Source organism: Eutrigla gurnardus, assembly GCF_963514095.1.
Source record: "Eutrigla gurnardus genome assembly, chromosome: 23".
In the NCBI taxonomy this organism is placed as follows: domain Eukaryota; kingdom Metazoa; phylum Chordata; class Actinopteri; order Perciformes; family Triglidae; genus Eutrigla; species Eutrigla gurnardus.
In genome coordinates, this window is record NC_139934.1 from 6,190,592 (window position 1) to 6,206,091 (window position 15,500).

Below are 15,500 nucleotides of genomic sequence, written 5' to 3' on the forward strand. Positions count from 1 at the left end.
ATGAAAAGAGAGACAGGCAGACAGACAGACAGAGAAACAGAGGGAGACAGAGATGAAGAGTGCTGGAGGAGAGCCCTGTCTCTACATGCACGGCTGGTGGAAAAATGTCTCTCTTAATGGATCCCAGCTTTCTACAGCACTTAGAACAGCCAAGACCAGCCAAGGGAATAAAATATGGCATTATTATTATTATACTGCAATTATCAATTATCCTCTCTCTCATTCTTTCTAACACAGATGCACACGTTCACACACATCACACAGCCTCTCCCCTGATTTTCCCTCGAAGCCTCAACGGGAGCACAAACCCGTGCAGGCACGTGTACGGACAAAGGCACAAAATCGGTAATTACATGCACTCCCGCACCCTGCAAAAATCCCCAAAATCCGACACACTTGCACAGTGAGACAGTGGCCCTACAGTTCAGCCGGTACACGATGACAGGCGGATATGCGCTCTGAAGATTAGTGTTAGCAGACCCATCCTTTAAGAAGCTAATGGAAAGAGATGACAAACGCTCCTTTTTTCTCTTTCCAGACAGATTCAGACGGATGATAAAATAACACAGTGATCAGGCGATAAATCACAGACAGGCCTGGGTTTTTTTTTTTTTTTTTTTTTTAACACCACTTCCTCGATCATGTGAAGACACACTGCATCCATCAGGTGTGGCGTGGTTTCTGGAGCACCAGTTGATCTGCTGCTCTTCTCCGCCTGTATCTGCTAGGCTCATCTATCTTTCCAACAGATCTCCGCTCTGTGTCGGCTGCACGTAACTCCCATTACTCATACGTCGCTCACGACGGCCTACGGACTCTCACCATGCAGATGCTGTACTGACACGAAACACAGCGGCGTTTGGCTGTGACGAAGTGAATCACGGAATGAATTTAATCTTTTATTTTAATCAGACTTTGAATCGATAACGATGTTTAGAAGCCAACTTAAGAGGCTGAGCAGAGGTACGCCCTGCTTTTCTTTCTAAAGCTTTTGGGCGATTCAGACGTGATAAATCACCCAAAACATTCTGAGTGTTTGTGAACAATGATAAAAGGTACTAAAGCTCCACCAGAAAGCCTTTTCCTTGGTATTGTTGTGGTCTTTAGCAGCTGGGTTGCAGCCAGCGGTCTCCTTATCAGCACTTAACCAAGGAGGGCAAGCTGAAAACCTGTCCTGAGGGCCAAGCTTTCAGCGCTAAGCTGGAGGATACAGTCAAAGACTATTAGCTTTAAACAGAGATGGACTGGAGGTTCAAACTGCCACAACTAAGCTTGCCTACCGCGTTGTTAAACTAGGCTCACACGGTTTACAACTACAGTGAATGAATGGATAGTTAGTGCTGGAGCATCAAAGTGGTGCAGGTTTTAATCATATTCTGAAGATGTTATCAATAAAACAGGTGGTTCTTAGCCTTATGATGATCACTGCACTGCAACAACCTTTTTATTCAACCCTGCACAGCAACAAGCCTCGCCATTTGGACATCCATCAGTTCTTCACATGTTTGTGCCCGTGTTAAAGAGGTTTTTCCGACTTCCCTGCACCCAGTCATAACATCTGCTCTGTATTTTTGTCTCCAAGCCATTTGTGTGGAACTATCAGCAGACTGCAAAAATAAGAACAGGCTGCAGTATTTCTACGTTTGCAGACCCCCAAAAGCACCGTGTCTGGTGTGTGATTCCAAATATTGCTCACAAAGCTCCTAACTGAAGGTAGATCTAGGCCGAGGTGTGTGTGTTTATACAGGAGCAGCCCCTATACCACCAACACAGCTTTGAACAGCTGGGCTGTTTGGACTTGACGGATGAACGGTGCCATATGTCGTGTGTGTGTGTGTGTGTGTGAGAGAGAGAGAGAGGGTGTGTGTATGGCTAGGTGTCAGGCAGCTCAAATCAATAAACCATAAACAAGCTCACATTTTGACCCCTTGTAATCCCACACAACTCTCAAATCCCTGCCTCAGATTCACCCCAACAACTTGCAATGCTTCTGTTTCAGAGAAAACTGTCAGGTTTAAGTAAAAGGAATGTATTTGACAAAACCTTATCAGAAATAATGAAGCCATTCATATTCACCAAGAAATCCAAGCCACACCGTCCACGATCCAAACCACAAAAGATTCTCAACTTGGCCTACATGTATGTCAGACCCAGTCCAGTGTTACCTGCATGCAGTTCAATTGTGTGCATGCAAGGGTTGTTAGCTAGCTAGGTGCATCTATCGATGTCATTTAGAGGAAGCAGGAGCAGCAACAGCACGGCCACGCAGCAGGGCCTAATTAACATCAACCGTACCAAGCCACAATCAGTCCCTGCACACACAGACGGCTGCAGACACACACACACACACACTGAAACACATGCCTCTCTCACTTTAACATTTACTTTATCTTGAGGTCAACTCACCGCTGCCCTCTGGAAGGCTCCCTTCGTGTAGGTGCCCCCTCCTCTGTAGTTGATAGCTGGGATCTCCTGGTTAAACAGGGAACACTTGTGCTGGTGGGACTTAGGCGCTGAGATGTGGTCTACCCTCGTCACCACATGGGTCTTGGAAGAGAAGGTGACCAACGCCACCCGCGTGTCCTCCGGCGCAACGGGAAAGTCGGACAGCATCTTGCGTACGAACCTCAGCTCGCTCAGGAAGTTATTGGCCCCCACACTGGACGACTCGTCCACCAGGAAGACCAGGTCCAAGCAGGAGCTTTTCTCCCGTAGCTCACGGACATTCCGCTTAAAAGCCTGGCCGAGGCGTTCCACTTTGCTCTCTGCGCTCTCCGACAGGTTGCCGGCCGGCGAGGACGAGGTTAGGGATGACATCTGCCTGGACCGGCGGGCCTGCATGTGGGGTTGGGATTGTGGGGCCGCCGGCCAGGCTGTGGTCCATACATGCAGGGTGCACAACACCAAAAGCCAAGAAGTCCATGATGGTGTTAACGAGTACCTTTGAGAAAACATAGTGACAGTCAGGAGAACACCTGCACTGAAAAAGGGACTTTGTAGAGAAAAAAAAAGAAGAAGAAAAAAAAAAAGACAACGTGGATCCTCTTCTGAAGAGGAATTCAGTGAATTGAAATGAGTCCTATTCCTGTGTCAGCATCCAGGAACATAGCAGACAGCAACAGTTCAGTGCAGAGTCCCTCAAAAGCATTGCTGAATGAAGATGAGGATTCTTCTCTTTTCATTCAAAATGTGCCTCTGTCCATCTGCTTCTCTCTCTCTCTCTCCAGTGGAAGAAAACTCTGGTCCCGTCTGGAAAAATGTTTAAGCTTACTTGCAAGGCTTCTGCCTGCCTGTCTCCAAAAATGAATCAGTATATCTGGCTTTCTCCTTGTATTTTGTACTGACTGTATGTGTAAATGTATTGTTTAAAGCTTATAGATCTATGTGTTCTCTCTCCTTCGTCTTCCCTCTTCTGTCTGTAAGTCAATCTTATAGTCTGTGCATCAGATCGAGAAAGAAATAACCCTGAAGCCTCTTCAATCGTCTGTTCAGTCCCGGTGCGCTGCCCCTCAGGCTCCTGTTTTCCTATGTGACGCTCCTGCCTACACCGTCAGCCAAGCTCTGAATGCTTCTTCCCCTCTTCTCCCCAAATCATTTACAAAAAAAAAAAAAACACAGGAGGAGGAGGACGGAGGAAAAAAGTTGGGAGACAGAGAGAGGCTGAGGGGAAAAAAGGGGGCAGTCCAGCCGTGGCCGTGAAGTAATTTTTTTTTCATCTCTCCTCCTCCTTTTTTCTCACCTCCCCCTCTCTCCCTCCCTATCTCTTGTGCCTCTCACCCTGCCCCTACCCCCCCTGTCTCCCTCCCTCCCTCTCGTCCTGACAGTGAAGTGAGGTTCGATGTCAGTTCAGCGCCTTGCCTGTCAACTCGTCAACATTCCCCCCCCAAAAAAACCTCAGCTACAGCCGCCGTGATCCACTCCATATGTCCACGCAGCATAAGGTAACGTCACAATGAGATCAAACACAGTGAGAATGAGAGGGAAGGGCAGAAAGATTTAAGATTTAAGACGCAACATCACTCAGATGCAGAGTTTGGTTCGGAGTTCTGATGCAGGTCTGAAATCTGTCCTTCAGAGTTAGGAAGTAGTTAAGTCTGCTCTCTTTTAGCAGCTATCATTTCCTCTCCCTCCTCCTCCTTTCCCTCTCTTTTTGTATCTTGTTAAAGAAATAGAAAAGGAGGAGGGAAGAACCACCCATCTCACTCTTTTAATTTGTCTACTGTATTTCTTCCTGCACCACGGGGATTCAGACACACACTCTCTTTCTTTTTTGGTTTTCTACATCTCTTCAGTCTCATAAAGCCTCTCCCTCTCCTTCTCCTTCTCTCTCTGCTGTCGTGTTTGTATTCGGTGATTTTATCTGTAACCAAAACAAAAGGCGGTCGGTGTTACAGAGGCACACTGCGCCCGTTAACCCAAAGGCCTGAGAATTACAGCAAAGAGCTGCTTTCACAAGTAAGCTGCAGAGGCGGGTGAACAAGAAAGAGTCACAGAGTATAAAAGAAAAAGGAACAAAACTTGAAGATGTGAGGGAGTTCAAGGAGGAGGAAAAGTCAAAATAAGATATATAACATCTAAAAATGAAACCTATAAATCTGCTGACATAATAACCCCATTCGTCTGAGGAAAAAGGCTTTCTGAAAGATCTTGGAAGCTGGATCTGCTCCCGTTCAGCAACAGGGGCATCAGTAAGGTCAGGCAGCGAGCTTCAGGTAGGGCTCGCAATCGCTTACGAAGCGATTCAATTCATACCAAAGGTGTTGGATGATGTTGAGGCTCTGCAGGCCATGCGTAATTCAGAATGTCTTCAAATGTTGATACCTCCAGTCAAAGTGTCACAGTGTCCTTGAGAAGGATGAAAAACTACAGATTGTTCCAAAAGTCTGCAAAATCTGTGTTAATGTGCACTATTTTCAATCCTGATGGGCAACTTGCATGGCAGCGACTGTCATCACTGTAGAAGAAGACTATAAAAGCACCATATAAATGCAAATCCATTCACCATTTGCTTGAAAAAATGACCGCTGCTAAAGATATGCCAGCAGGGATGTCTGCATACTTTTGGCCGGATAGTGTTTAGAAAAGGACAAAAAAAAACAAACAGATTAGGAGAAGTGCAATAAGAAAGAGAAAGTGAAGAAATAAAAAAGTAAGGAGAAAGAGGAGGTGACAGAAATAGAAAAAAAAGGCGAGTTGACATAGAGTGTGTGTGTGTTTCCACCAGAGCACTCCAGTGCACTTGATCTTATACTATTAAGACTCAGGCACACAGAGTGTTTATTAGCCTGTATAAGCCAGGCTTTCTCTGTCTCTCTCACTTAAGAGCACTGGAAACTTCTGCAGCAGAGAGGTGGGAATAGAAAGTAGCGTCATACTGGCCAGATAAACTGACTGGGAGACACAAAACCAGAAATGTAGAGACTAAAGCGCACACGCTGACCCAGATCTACACACAGATGCAGACGGGGAACCAAAAAGTACACACTCCTGCCCTCGTACATGATGAAAGGGGGATGAGCACAGCTGTTACTTCCTGCTTTTTGGCACTAGAGACCCCTTACCAGACTTGTGTGGGGGTCCCAAGAGAGAGAGGGGGGTGGTGGATGGAGAGGAGGCTTGTTGATGGGGGGGTTGTGTGTTGGTCACACTGAATATTCAAGCAAAATCTGTGAGGGAGTATGACCTATATGTACTGTACAAGGGATATATGAAGATATCAGCATGTTTTGAGAATAAAAATACAATTTCCATGACAAAAAAGGTCCAAACAAAGACACTGATGGCTTCTCCTCAATGCTTCAATCATAAAAAAATAAACACTTTCCTTTTTCTTCAGGGTTAAAATGTGCAGTTAGACATCCGAAGCCACCTCTTTAGAAGAGTCCAACCCATTTTAAATCAAAATAAAGCAGAGGGAAGTATCATTATTGAGATATCAAATTAAACAAAACACACAAAAAAAGACCAGAACAAATAAGCTCATTCAGTCTGCGGCAGATCACATTTTATGGCTTCCATTCTGAAATGCCAGATAATTTAAGGTCCTTTTTTTAGACGTGGACTTTCAAAAACAAAAATTAAGACTTTCTGTGGGAAGCATGTCAACACAGGATGGAGGAAGAGTGCAAGTCACTGAGAATACACTGCACTCTGATGATGCTGCCCCTTGGTTACTCACACAAAAATACTATCTGGCTGCTGGCAAAGTGGATAAAACACCCTTATAGAATATCAGGATTAAAATATGTCACACAAGAAGACAAGTCAGAACACTTACTTCTCTTTCTTCCACGCTTATTCTCCCTTTCTTCTTCCTCTGTAAAAGCAAAAAGACTGTTGTATGATGGCAATGGATGTCAAACGAGAGCCTTTTATTCCCTCTCATATAAACACACTACTCTCACCTGTCTATAATCACCTGACAGCAGGCTGGAGCAGAAGAAACAGTAGCTACAGGTGACAACACATTCCTCATATTGCTTGGCATCTCTGTCCTAAAGGATGCAGCACATAAAAGATTCCTTCACTCTCTTTAGGATCAGGATAAATATGTTCCTGTGTGAACTAAATGCAAATATTAAGGTTCTCCAAGTGGTTTTTAATGTATTTCCTTTTACGACTTACATGGCAACAATATTGATCACTGATACAGCCTAAAACATCTGTTTTCAGCTTCTCAAATGTCAGAATTCATGTGTTTTCATGTAAAATAAATTGTAATATATTTGGGTTTCCATTTGATCAATAAAATCCTCTGTCTGTGTGATCTGTTTTGTCCATATTTGGGTCACGGAACTTCATTTCCCATGAGCAATTGCGAGGCGACGCACAGGTGAGCTCTATTTGAAGTCATTAAAAGCTTCGAGGTCTACTTTTGTCAAACTTTTACGACGTTTCAGATATCATAACTCTCCCACAGTCCAACGTGTTTGTTCACAACAGGCATATGCTTTGCGTTAGCTACTTATGCCCCTGCTTCGCTTGTAAACGGACGAATAACCGTCAATGACGTCATTTACCAAATAAGGAGAAGCAGGTTGTAGCCTTTTTATGCCCGCTAGCTTACTTTTCAGGCTAAACTTGGACTGAAAAGGGAGTTGCTTTCTTAATGTATTCGAGGCTAATGTCGTCATTTGTAAATGTTAGAGCGTTTAAGACGAACAAAGGGAGCCAACATTAGCCAGGAACAACAAAGCGTTCACTCTTTCATGAGCCCGTTAAGCTAGCGTTAGCGTAACAGTTTACAGTGGTAATTAGTTAATTAGCTTAGCAGCGTCGGGCTAATAGTAAACCCTACAAAGCCCGTTTTAACTGCCGGTACACAAAATGAGCTTCGAATGAAAAGCCACACCCTTCTGGTGATTGTACCCAGGTCTATTTAACAGTATTAAAAACTAAATTAAAAGCCCACTCACCGTTAACTCCTGCAACAGCCTACTTTTCCTGTCAGCCCTATGCGTTGGTACAGTGTTGTGTTACACTGCCCCCTGGAGGCGGCTGCACGTCAGTGCAACACAAATGTGTGGAAGATACCGTGACACACTGCGGCCGCTAGATGGCGCATTGTTATTATAAGTGGGTGTTTAGTCATGAACCATAAAAGGAACCAAATCATTTATTAATACAGTCGTAACATCCACAGCACTATACATTAATACTCTTATACAAACAAAAAAATTGTATTAAAAATTATCATAAATATATATTTCAAGTCTTCAAGTGTGGAATATTGAGTGCCCTTTAAAGTAAATGCATTAACAGAAAATGTGAGTTAACTACTGTACTAATTATGCAAAATGCCATCCTTTTAGGGGTTTTTATGACTGGATTATCATTACTGCAATAATGTGATAATGTAGAATAGGACTGTCCACTTCCTTTTGGCCATAGAGTGTAGTTTCCACTATCAATGGCAACCACGAGCAAGAGTAAAATTATGACATTGAAACATCATCAGTAAAAGTATATCTTTGTATCCCAAATAATTCAATTACGTCAAATACAGTTGCCATTTTATTTCAGTTAAGTTGACTTATCGTGTTTTGTGAAGTGATGTTTCACTGCTTTCCAGTTATAGTCATGTGGTTGTGATTGTGGGTGTCTGTCTGTGGTGAGTTTGTGCAGCAAAGGGAGTGTTAACCAATAAGGGGGAAGGAAGTAAGACTGAGTTTGCACATGACAGCATCACATCTGCTGAACGCAGACATACCGCTTTGCTCCGGTCGGTAGTTTTATAAATCAACTCAGCAGGTTGTCAAAGCACTATTTTGCAAGAATTAGGGCTGTGACACTCCTTTTCCCGCAACACCACTGTTCCCTGCAGAGTTGGGGGTTCACATATGTCCATTGTATTATAATGGATCCCATAAGTGTCCCTTTCACTTATTCTTAAATTGTTTTGTTGTTTCATTCACTCTGCTCTCGTTTTTCTGTTTTCCTTGGTCAGAAAAATACATAATTCACATTATTTACGCCTTCCTCTTTTATCACATATATTCCATTTCTGTGCAGCCACTCGATAAAGAGATCTCTCCTTTCTCAGGGTATCAGACTGACGACAGCCTGGATTCATTTTGCGTTTTTGGTCATGAATGAATCTCCGCAGACAGATGTGGAGGGTGAAGCTTGGCACGGAGACGTACTGCAGCATGCAGGGTGTGTCTGCACTCCTGCGCAGTCATCTAGAATATCAATAAGTGTGCACGATCAGAATGCAAAGTGCATCTAGTTGGTCAGTGTAGCTGTGTGTGGATTTCTCTATGTGTGTGTGTGTCAGATGGCAGCGGTAAAGCGAACAGCTCTATGTTTGGCCGTGACTATTTATAGTCTGGGCTGCGCTCACGTGCAGCATAAATATTGTATGAAGCAGCCTGCAAGAAAAGTGACGTCCTTGAGGTGTAAAAATTGACAGCAGACACACTCGTAGATCTACCATCCTTTACTGAGCAGCCTCACACGTCACAATTTATAGCTGTCACACGATCACACAATCCTCCTGTTGGATTTAGGTACCAAGGTTACGGTCAAACGGGGACCTATGCAAAGTCATTTCCGTATCCATCAACCACAAAGGTCTAATCGGTTGCTGTGACCTCTTTAATATTTCCCAGCAGGTAATTAATCATCAATCGTACAGAACCCTAATTAAAACCTGTTAAGTGAAGGTGTTTGCATCCATAACAGACATGAAAGCGTTAACCTTTCTTTGTTCATTTACATTTAGGGAATTTTTCAAGTACATTTGTCAATAAAGTATGAGCTAAAAATAGAAACACATTTCAGGTGCGTTGCCTCGGGGCACTCGGGCAGCTGGGAAGACAAATAAATGCACAGACGTGTAGAGTACGTTAGATACCAAAGGGCCGCGTCGTCATGGGAAAGGTCCACAAAGAAGAGAGGTGTCAGATTCTACACCTTCACAGCAGCCAGGGATCATATAGGACACACAAATGCAGACAGACCTGGGGCTGTGCTGTGATATTTACCTATACATGCATACTGCATTTTATTTCACACAAAAAAGTCCTTTAGATGGAGATGCTGCGATGATGTCACTCCAGAAGCATTTGTTAATATTTCCCTAAAATGATCCAAATGTGAGACTAAAGGACCACAAGAGAGCTTATATCAACCTATATCAACTGTATAAGTGATTACATTACCACAAAACAATTGCCAGACAGACAACTTATGAGGAATGCACTGCACATGTCTGAATACGTCACGTTTCAGATGCACCACACTGTCCCAAACAAGTTCAAGCGTTGTCTTTGTCTATGAAATGCGAGGAAGCAGGGAAAAAAGGGGGGGAAGAAAGGAGAATAGAAAGATCAGGCATAAACAATAAGAGCAGAAGGAGGGAAGAGGTAGATGGAGGCAGGGGAGGAGTGGGAGAGAGTAAGATGAGGAGGTGGTTTCTTCAGGCAGCGTGAACTGGATTCAGCCAGACTTCCATGAAAACAGCCTCGTCGGAGGGGAAGCGCTGACAGCCGGGGAGGGGCTGGACCGAGTACTAGAAATGTGCAAACACACACACATAGACTCGGACACTCGAGAAAAAAGAGGATACTGGATGTTCCGCCTTGTGAAAAACACCCGTCTCAGTTGTTTTTTTGATCTCCGAGTCATTCTCACTCCTCCTCCTGAAGGAGGAAGTTTATAGGCGACCTCAGCTGATCGGGATTACTGTGCATATCAAATCCCTTGTTATTCTCAAGGGCTGTCTGAGGAATAAGACACACAGAACTGAGGAAAAATCAAGGCAGTAGAATTAAGTTTCCTGTTTGTCTGCATCTGTTTGGATAGAGTGACCCCGGCCGTGATGGGGATGTTGATGATGATGACCCCGAAAGTTATATTAGGGACGCGGGTAAACAAGTAGTCCGATGGGGGAACATGAAGTGAGTCAGCTGCTGAGCCGTTTGGTGACGAGAGGCAGACAAGTCCAGACCGTTCCGGTTCGTTCACAAGGAGATCAGAAATCACCAACCGTTCTTATTTATCGCAACTGACGGACGAAAACAAAAGCTACATGACAGGCGAATTTCATTCTTATTAGTCGTTAAATTATAGCCATATAATAAAATTAAATCAACAGTCATAACAGTAGTAATGCCCACAATAAAAAGGCCTCTGACCTTTGATTCTGTGAGCTGCATGATTAACAGGAAGCCCTTTTTTCCCTCTGTTTTGGGCTCCACCAGCTCCCGAGGGGGAATGTCTGTCTCTTTAAAAGCTCCAGTGTTCTGCAGGTAGTCAACAACTTTATCTGTCTTTGGTGCTGGGCAGGTATACAGTGGGTTTTATCAGCAACAAAAAAACACTGAGAGGGAAGTGAAAAACAAAAAGCAGACAGGCTGAAGGACACTAAAAGTTGGTTTAGCGTAACTCACATGTTGTCAATGGATCCATTGTTCATGCAAACATATTGATTAGTGCAGCAGCAGTCTGTGATGTAACTTATAATTCAACCCAAATAGAAGCTTCATCCCGTAATGAGATGCATGTTTGCATTGGTTTGCAAAATGTGTCGTTAAACATGCAAAAACAATAACAAGCTCTCATCATCTCAGTGGACATGTGTTCTAATTTCCTGTTTACTTGTTGTGGATTCTCCCTTCAGCCAAAGTGAATCACTTTGTTTGGGTCGTGATCTCGGCATGTTCTCTTCTTTTTTCTTTTTTTTTTTCTCTCGAACACATTGTCCCCAGAACTCATATGATTCTGGGTTCTTGGTAAACACAAGGCTCATGTTACCATCTCGGCTCCCAACGCGCTCACGCCCCCTTTCACGCACCCTCACTCTTCCTCCAATCCCTCCTTTCCAGCTCCTCTTCCTCCCCTCTTCACCTCTCGACATTCTCCCCGTGAATTCACACATTCCTCTCTTTCACGCAGAGGTCACAAACTTATTCCTTTTCCAAAATGTTCCCCCTCTTTACACTCCCCTCCATCTCCCATCTCCCCCTCACCCCCTGTTGTGCAACCCCATATTACGTTTCTGTGCATAGCTTTTATTATAGACATATGTATAAGAATAAACAGTACAGCACATGTGCTGCCTCAGGATTGGAAGACGGGAGGGAGGAGGGGGGGGTTTCTTGGAAAACAGTGGGCGGCGACACATTTGCGCCGACGTCATGGTTCTGCTCCTTATTTGGTGTTAATATTCAAAGTGCTGATAAGTCGAAAACAAAACACGCTGAAGGAAACAAATCAGTCTGTGCTTTTTAATTTAATCCATGTTGGACAAATGACATCACTTCCTGCTTTATAGCAATACAGAGAACATGTTTGTTACACTACCTTCCCTGAGGTTTGTTTGTGATGTAATGACTACACCACCTCCTCATGACATCATCCTTTCCTTTTTAGTGTTTTCTTCCCCTTCACTCATGCATAATCAAACCGCAGACAGGATTGTTTTTTTGTGTGTAAGCAAACCTGTTTCCCAGAACCCAAATAGGCAAACGCAGTTGGACGATTTGATTTGGCGTTACCAGGAAACGGTCGTCAATCAACAACGTGCAGAGACTTAAAGAAATAGAGGAAGTAAAGAGGAGGCAGAACCCGAACCAGATACTTATCTCATCCCTTTGAAACCATCACAGTCCAACAATAGCTCGCCGACCCTTTCATTGATCTTTAATAATGGGTGATCAATACCTCCTCGGAGGAAATATGCGCTTGATTAGCAGCTGTTTGCTCTGTTGTTTGCATTTGATTCCCCAGATTAAACACTCCATTAATTGGCTCTTTGTCTTGGTCGTTGTTCTAATTCAGCTTTATTATATAATAGTAATAACTTTAAATGTATAAATCAAGGAGAATGCAAAGATTAGGATTATTAATGTGTAGAAAGGAACTTATATTTACATTATTGCTTTTTTTTATTATTATCAGACATCCTGCCTGCCCCAATAACTGCCATACGGCCCCATAAGAGACAGAAAAACAGTGATGAAGCGTACGGATAACATGCCGAGACGGTTCAGTGGGCAGACGGCAGACGGGCTCGGCTCAGTCCATTAGTGAGATGACTCTGGACCGCTTCCAGGTTCCGGACATAATTCTCCTTGCAGGTCTCTCCTGAAAACAATCCGCTGGTGTGTCATGTTTGGTAGCCTATCCTCTTTCATCTCCATTTTTTTAATTGGCCGCCGCCTCATCTGACCTGACTTTATACTTAATCTCAGATTTCATCACATGATCACGATGCACAATGTGTTTTCTGTTGTATTACCACGGGTGAGAACCAGACACATACCAGTGAATTAACATGAGGTTTATGTGAGAGAAATATAGTCGAATTCTTGCCATTTTCTTTCTCAATTTGATGCTTTTAAAGCACATTTTCTCACATCCGGGCAGAGCCAGGCTAGCTGTTTCCACCCGGTTCCAGTCTTTACGCTAAGCTACGCTAAAGCTAGCCATTACTGTTGGTGTTATGGGTCCGTTGGTCTGCCTGCCAGCCATTACCTGCATGTTTGCATGTTATTGTTCCAATTTTCCAGCCACTGAGCGGCAAACAACCTGAAACCTGCGGTTACTCATTAACAGGCTTATCTGGAGAATCTCCATGCCTTTCACCACCCGATCTGTCACCTGCCAGGGAGCCGCTGAGTGTGTGTGTGTGTGTGTGTGTGGGCACATACGTTTTCAGATGATTACGTCATCCAATCACCTCAAAAATGTCTTCAGATATGAATCGTTTCTGGATCTGCGTCCTCGGAGCCTTTAATTGCTGATAGAAGGTTAAATTTGGGTCTATATTTTCCAGTTTATTAGATCTGAAACACTGAGTATGAGGTTAAAGTTACTTTAATTTGATATATATATGTAAGATTTTGTCTTGGTCTCTGTTTGCCTGCAGCCTGCTCTTTGTCTCCAGGGTTTCAGCAAACTCCCATGTCTCTTATCTCTTTGCTCAAATGCTCCAGTAAGCTAATCACACGCAGAAGTACACACATCAAACTGAACACATTTATAGACGGGAATACCTGTGACCTTTGCAAATACACCCCCTCTCTCTCTGTTTAAGCTTTTAAGCGCTTACATGACGAGTCAAACCAGTGGAATATTAGCAGCAACAGTGTTTTAAGCTTGTATTTTTCTAGTTTGGCCATTAAATGAATGAAGGCATTAAATATCTAATCTCATCTCTCCATGTTAAAACAAAAAAAGTGATCCATTTCCTGAAGGCGACTGCTGAATAATGACTGTGTGATTAGGAATGACGTCATTAGGAGCAATCTAATTTAATCAAGCAAACAATGGATTCAATCAGTGCGTGGGGAAGATGATCAGCGGGAACCAAGACGATCAACGCTAGAGGCTTCAAACACACTAAGGGTCATTATGTTTGATCAGAAAGGCTTCCTATAGGTGTATTGATCGGCTGACAGCGAGCACTTCAGGTCAAAAGAAGACAACCTTCAGGCAGGAAAGACTTTAAATGGTTTTATGGACTTTGATAGCTGTCCCCTTTAAGAAAAGGATCAAATCAAACTGGAATCAGATTTAGTCTTTAATACAGTTCAATTGGGGAATGATTTTTCACCATCTTGCACAATCTTTAGGTGTTTAAAATGGTTTAATCGCGGCGTGCGGTGAGACTTTTAGACAAAGCTTTGACTCCTATCAACCGCATCACAGGCCAAACTCGTTGACCTACTAAAACAATGTTTTGGGTGTTGCATGCCAGCGAAAAGTCCACCAGCTGGCCCACTGACCTTGTTCCCTGATGGTCAAGTGTACAGTGAATGAGCAGCGTGGACCCCTTCCTGCTTCATCACGTTACGCCACACAACCAAACCTTTTATTGTGCGAGGGGACAAAGGATCTGGGTCGGCACAAGCACGGAAGCAGAGTTTTTTGGTGTCGTCAGGCGACCTTGCTGTTCTGCCCACTCAGCAGAGCACAAACCCCACTGGCTCGCTCCGTTTTGCAGAGATTAGTGGCCGAGGAGGTTACGTAACCCGCCTTTTGTTCTTCGCTGACTATCACGAGTTGTAAAGGAAGCGCTCGGGTTCCTCAGGTGAGCCTGGAGATGCTGACGGGGCAAAAACTAAAAAATAAATGGAGGACTCAGGTTCAAGGCCTTGTTGTCGCCGTGCGTTGCTAAGCGTCCGCGAGGCCGGAGTGTCACCGAATCTGTGACTGCTGTAATCTGACACGGCAAAGTTCAATGAACTTTTACACTCGTGTACTTGTTCTGCTGCTGCTCTTAATGGAAATCCATACGCAAAGGGCCAAAGTAGGCTGTGCATGTGTATCAACAATAAATACACCTATCTACAGTGTTTTTTATTTAGATATATGTATATTCTTGCACCCAGACATGTTTACGATCACAACTCTGTGATCTCAGTACTCCTCAGGAATGAGGATATAACTTATTCTACTACGTGTTCTTATTTAAAGGGAAAGTAAAAGGAAGTCAGAGGCGTTTTCTTTTCAACCAATCAAAATGATCACTTCATTTAAGTGTTTAGGAGGCTTTACTAGCTGAAAAAAAAGCAGGTAATGCCAGATCTTCTGCAGGGAGCAAGCATTTGCATGCATATAAATATGAAACAAAACCAGACACAGACATGTTATACATGTCAGACCCTTTATGAAACAGACTGCATGCAGGGGTCTCAATGTGCAGCCCACCAGGCCATCCTGCATCACAGAGTGAAGTCTTGTTGAAGGGGCTAAATATAGACATGTCGCTTTGCATCCTGGATCTTACGTGTGAGTCAGTGCTTCGGCTTGTGCGTGACAGGAAGAGGAAGGAGGCCATGGCAGGTGGGTGTGCGACGCTCACCGCTTGTTTTGGGGGGTTTCTGTAGGTGGAAAGGTGCAGCAGCAGCACCAGCAGCAGCAGCAGGGACTCTGCAGGAACAGCTGATGGTGGAGGGGAGATGGGAGGGTCCCGGAGAGGCAGCAGGAGACAAAAACAAGCCGAGTGAGGGAGGGAGGGAGGAGCCGTGGAGGAGGCGGAGCGAGGCGGCGCT

The 15,500-nt window shown here is 44.0% G+C and overlaps 1 protein-coding gene across 2 annotated transcripts in view; it reads right to left on the reverse strand.

The window, feature by feature from the left end:
• Nucleotides 1-3,569, reverse strand: part of svep1 (sushi, von Willebrand factor type A, EGF and pentraxin domain containing 1) — a 68,328-nt gene extending 64,759 nt beyond the window's left edge. For both annotated transcript variants that reach the window (XM_084002275.1, XM_084002274.1), the window contains exon 1: nt 2,407-3,569. In XM_084002275.1, the coding sequence (XP_083858401.1) occupies nt 2,407-2,955 (549 nt within the window). In that variant the 5' untranslated portion in view covers nt 2,956-3,569. The remainder of the gene's footprint in view (nt 1-2,406) is intronic.
• Nucleotides 3,570-15,500: the final 11,931 nt, after the last annotated feature.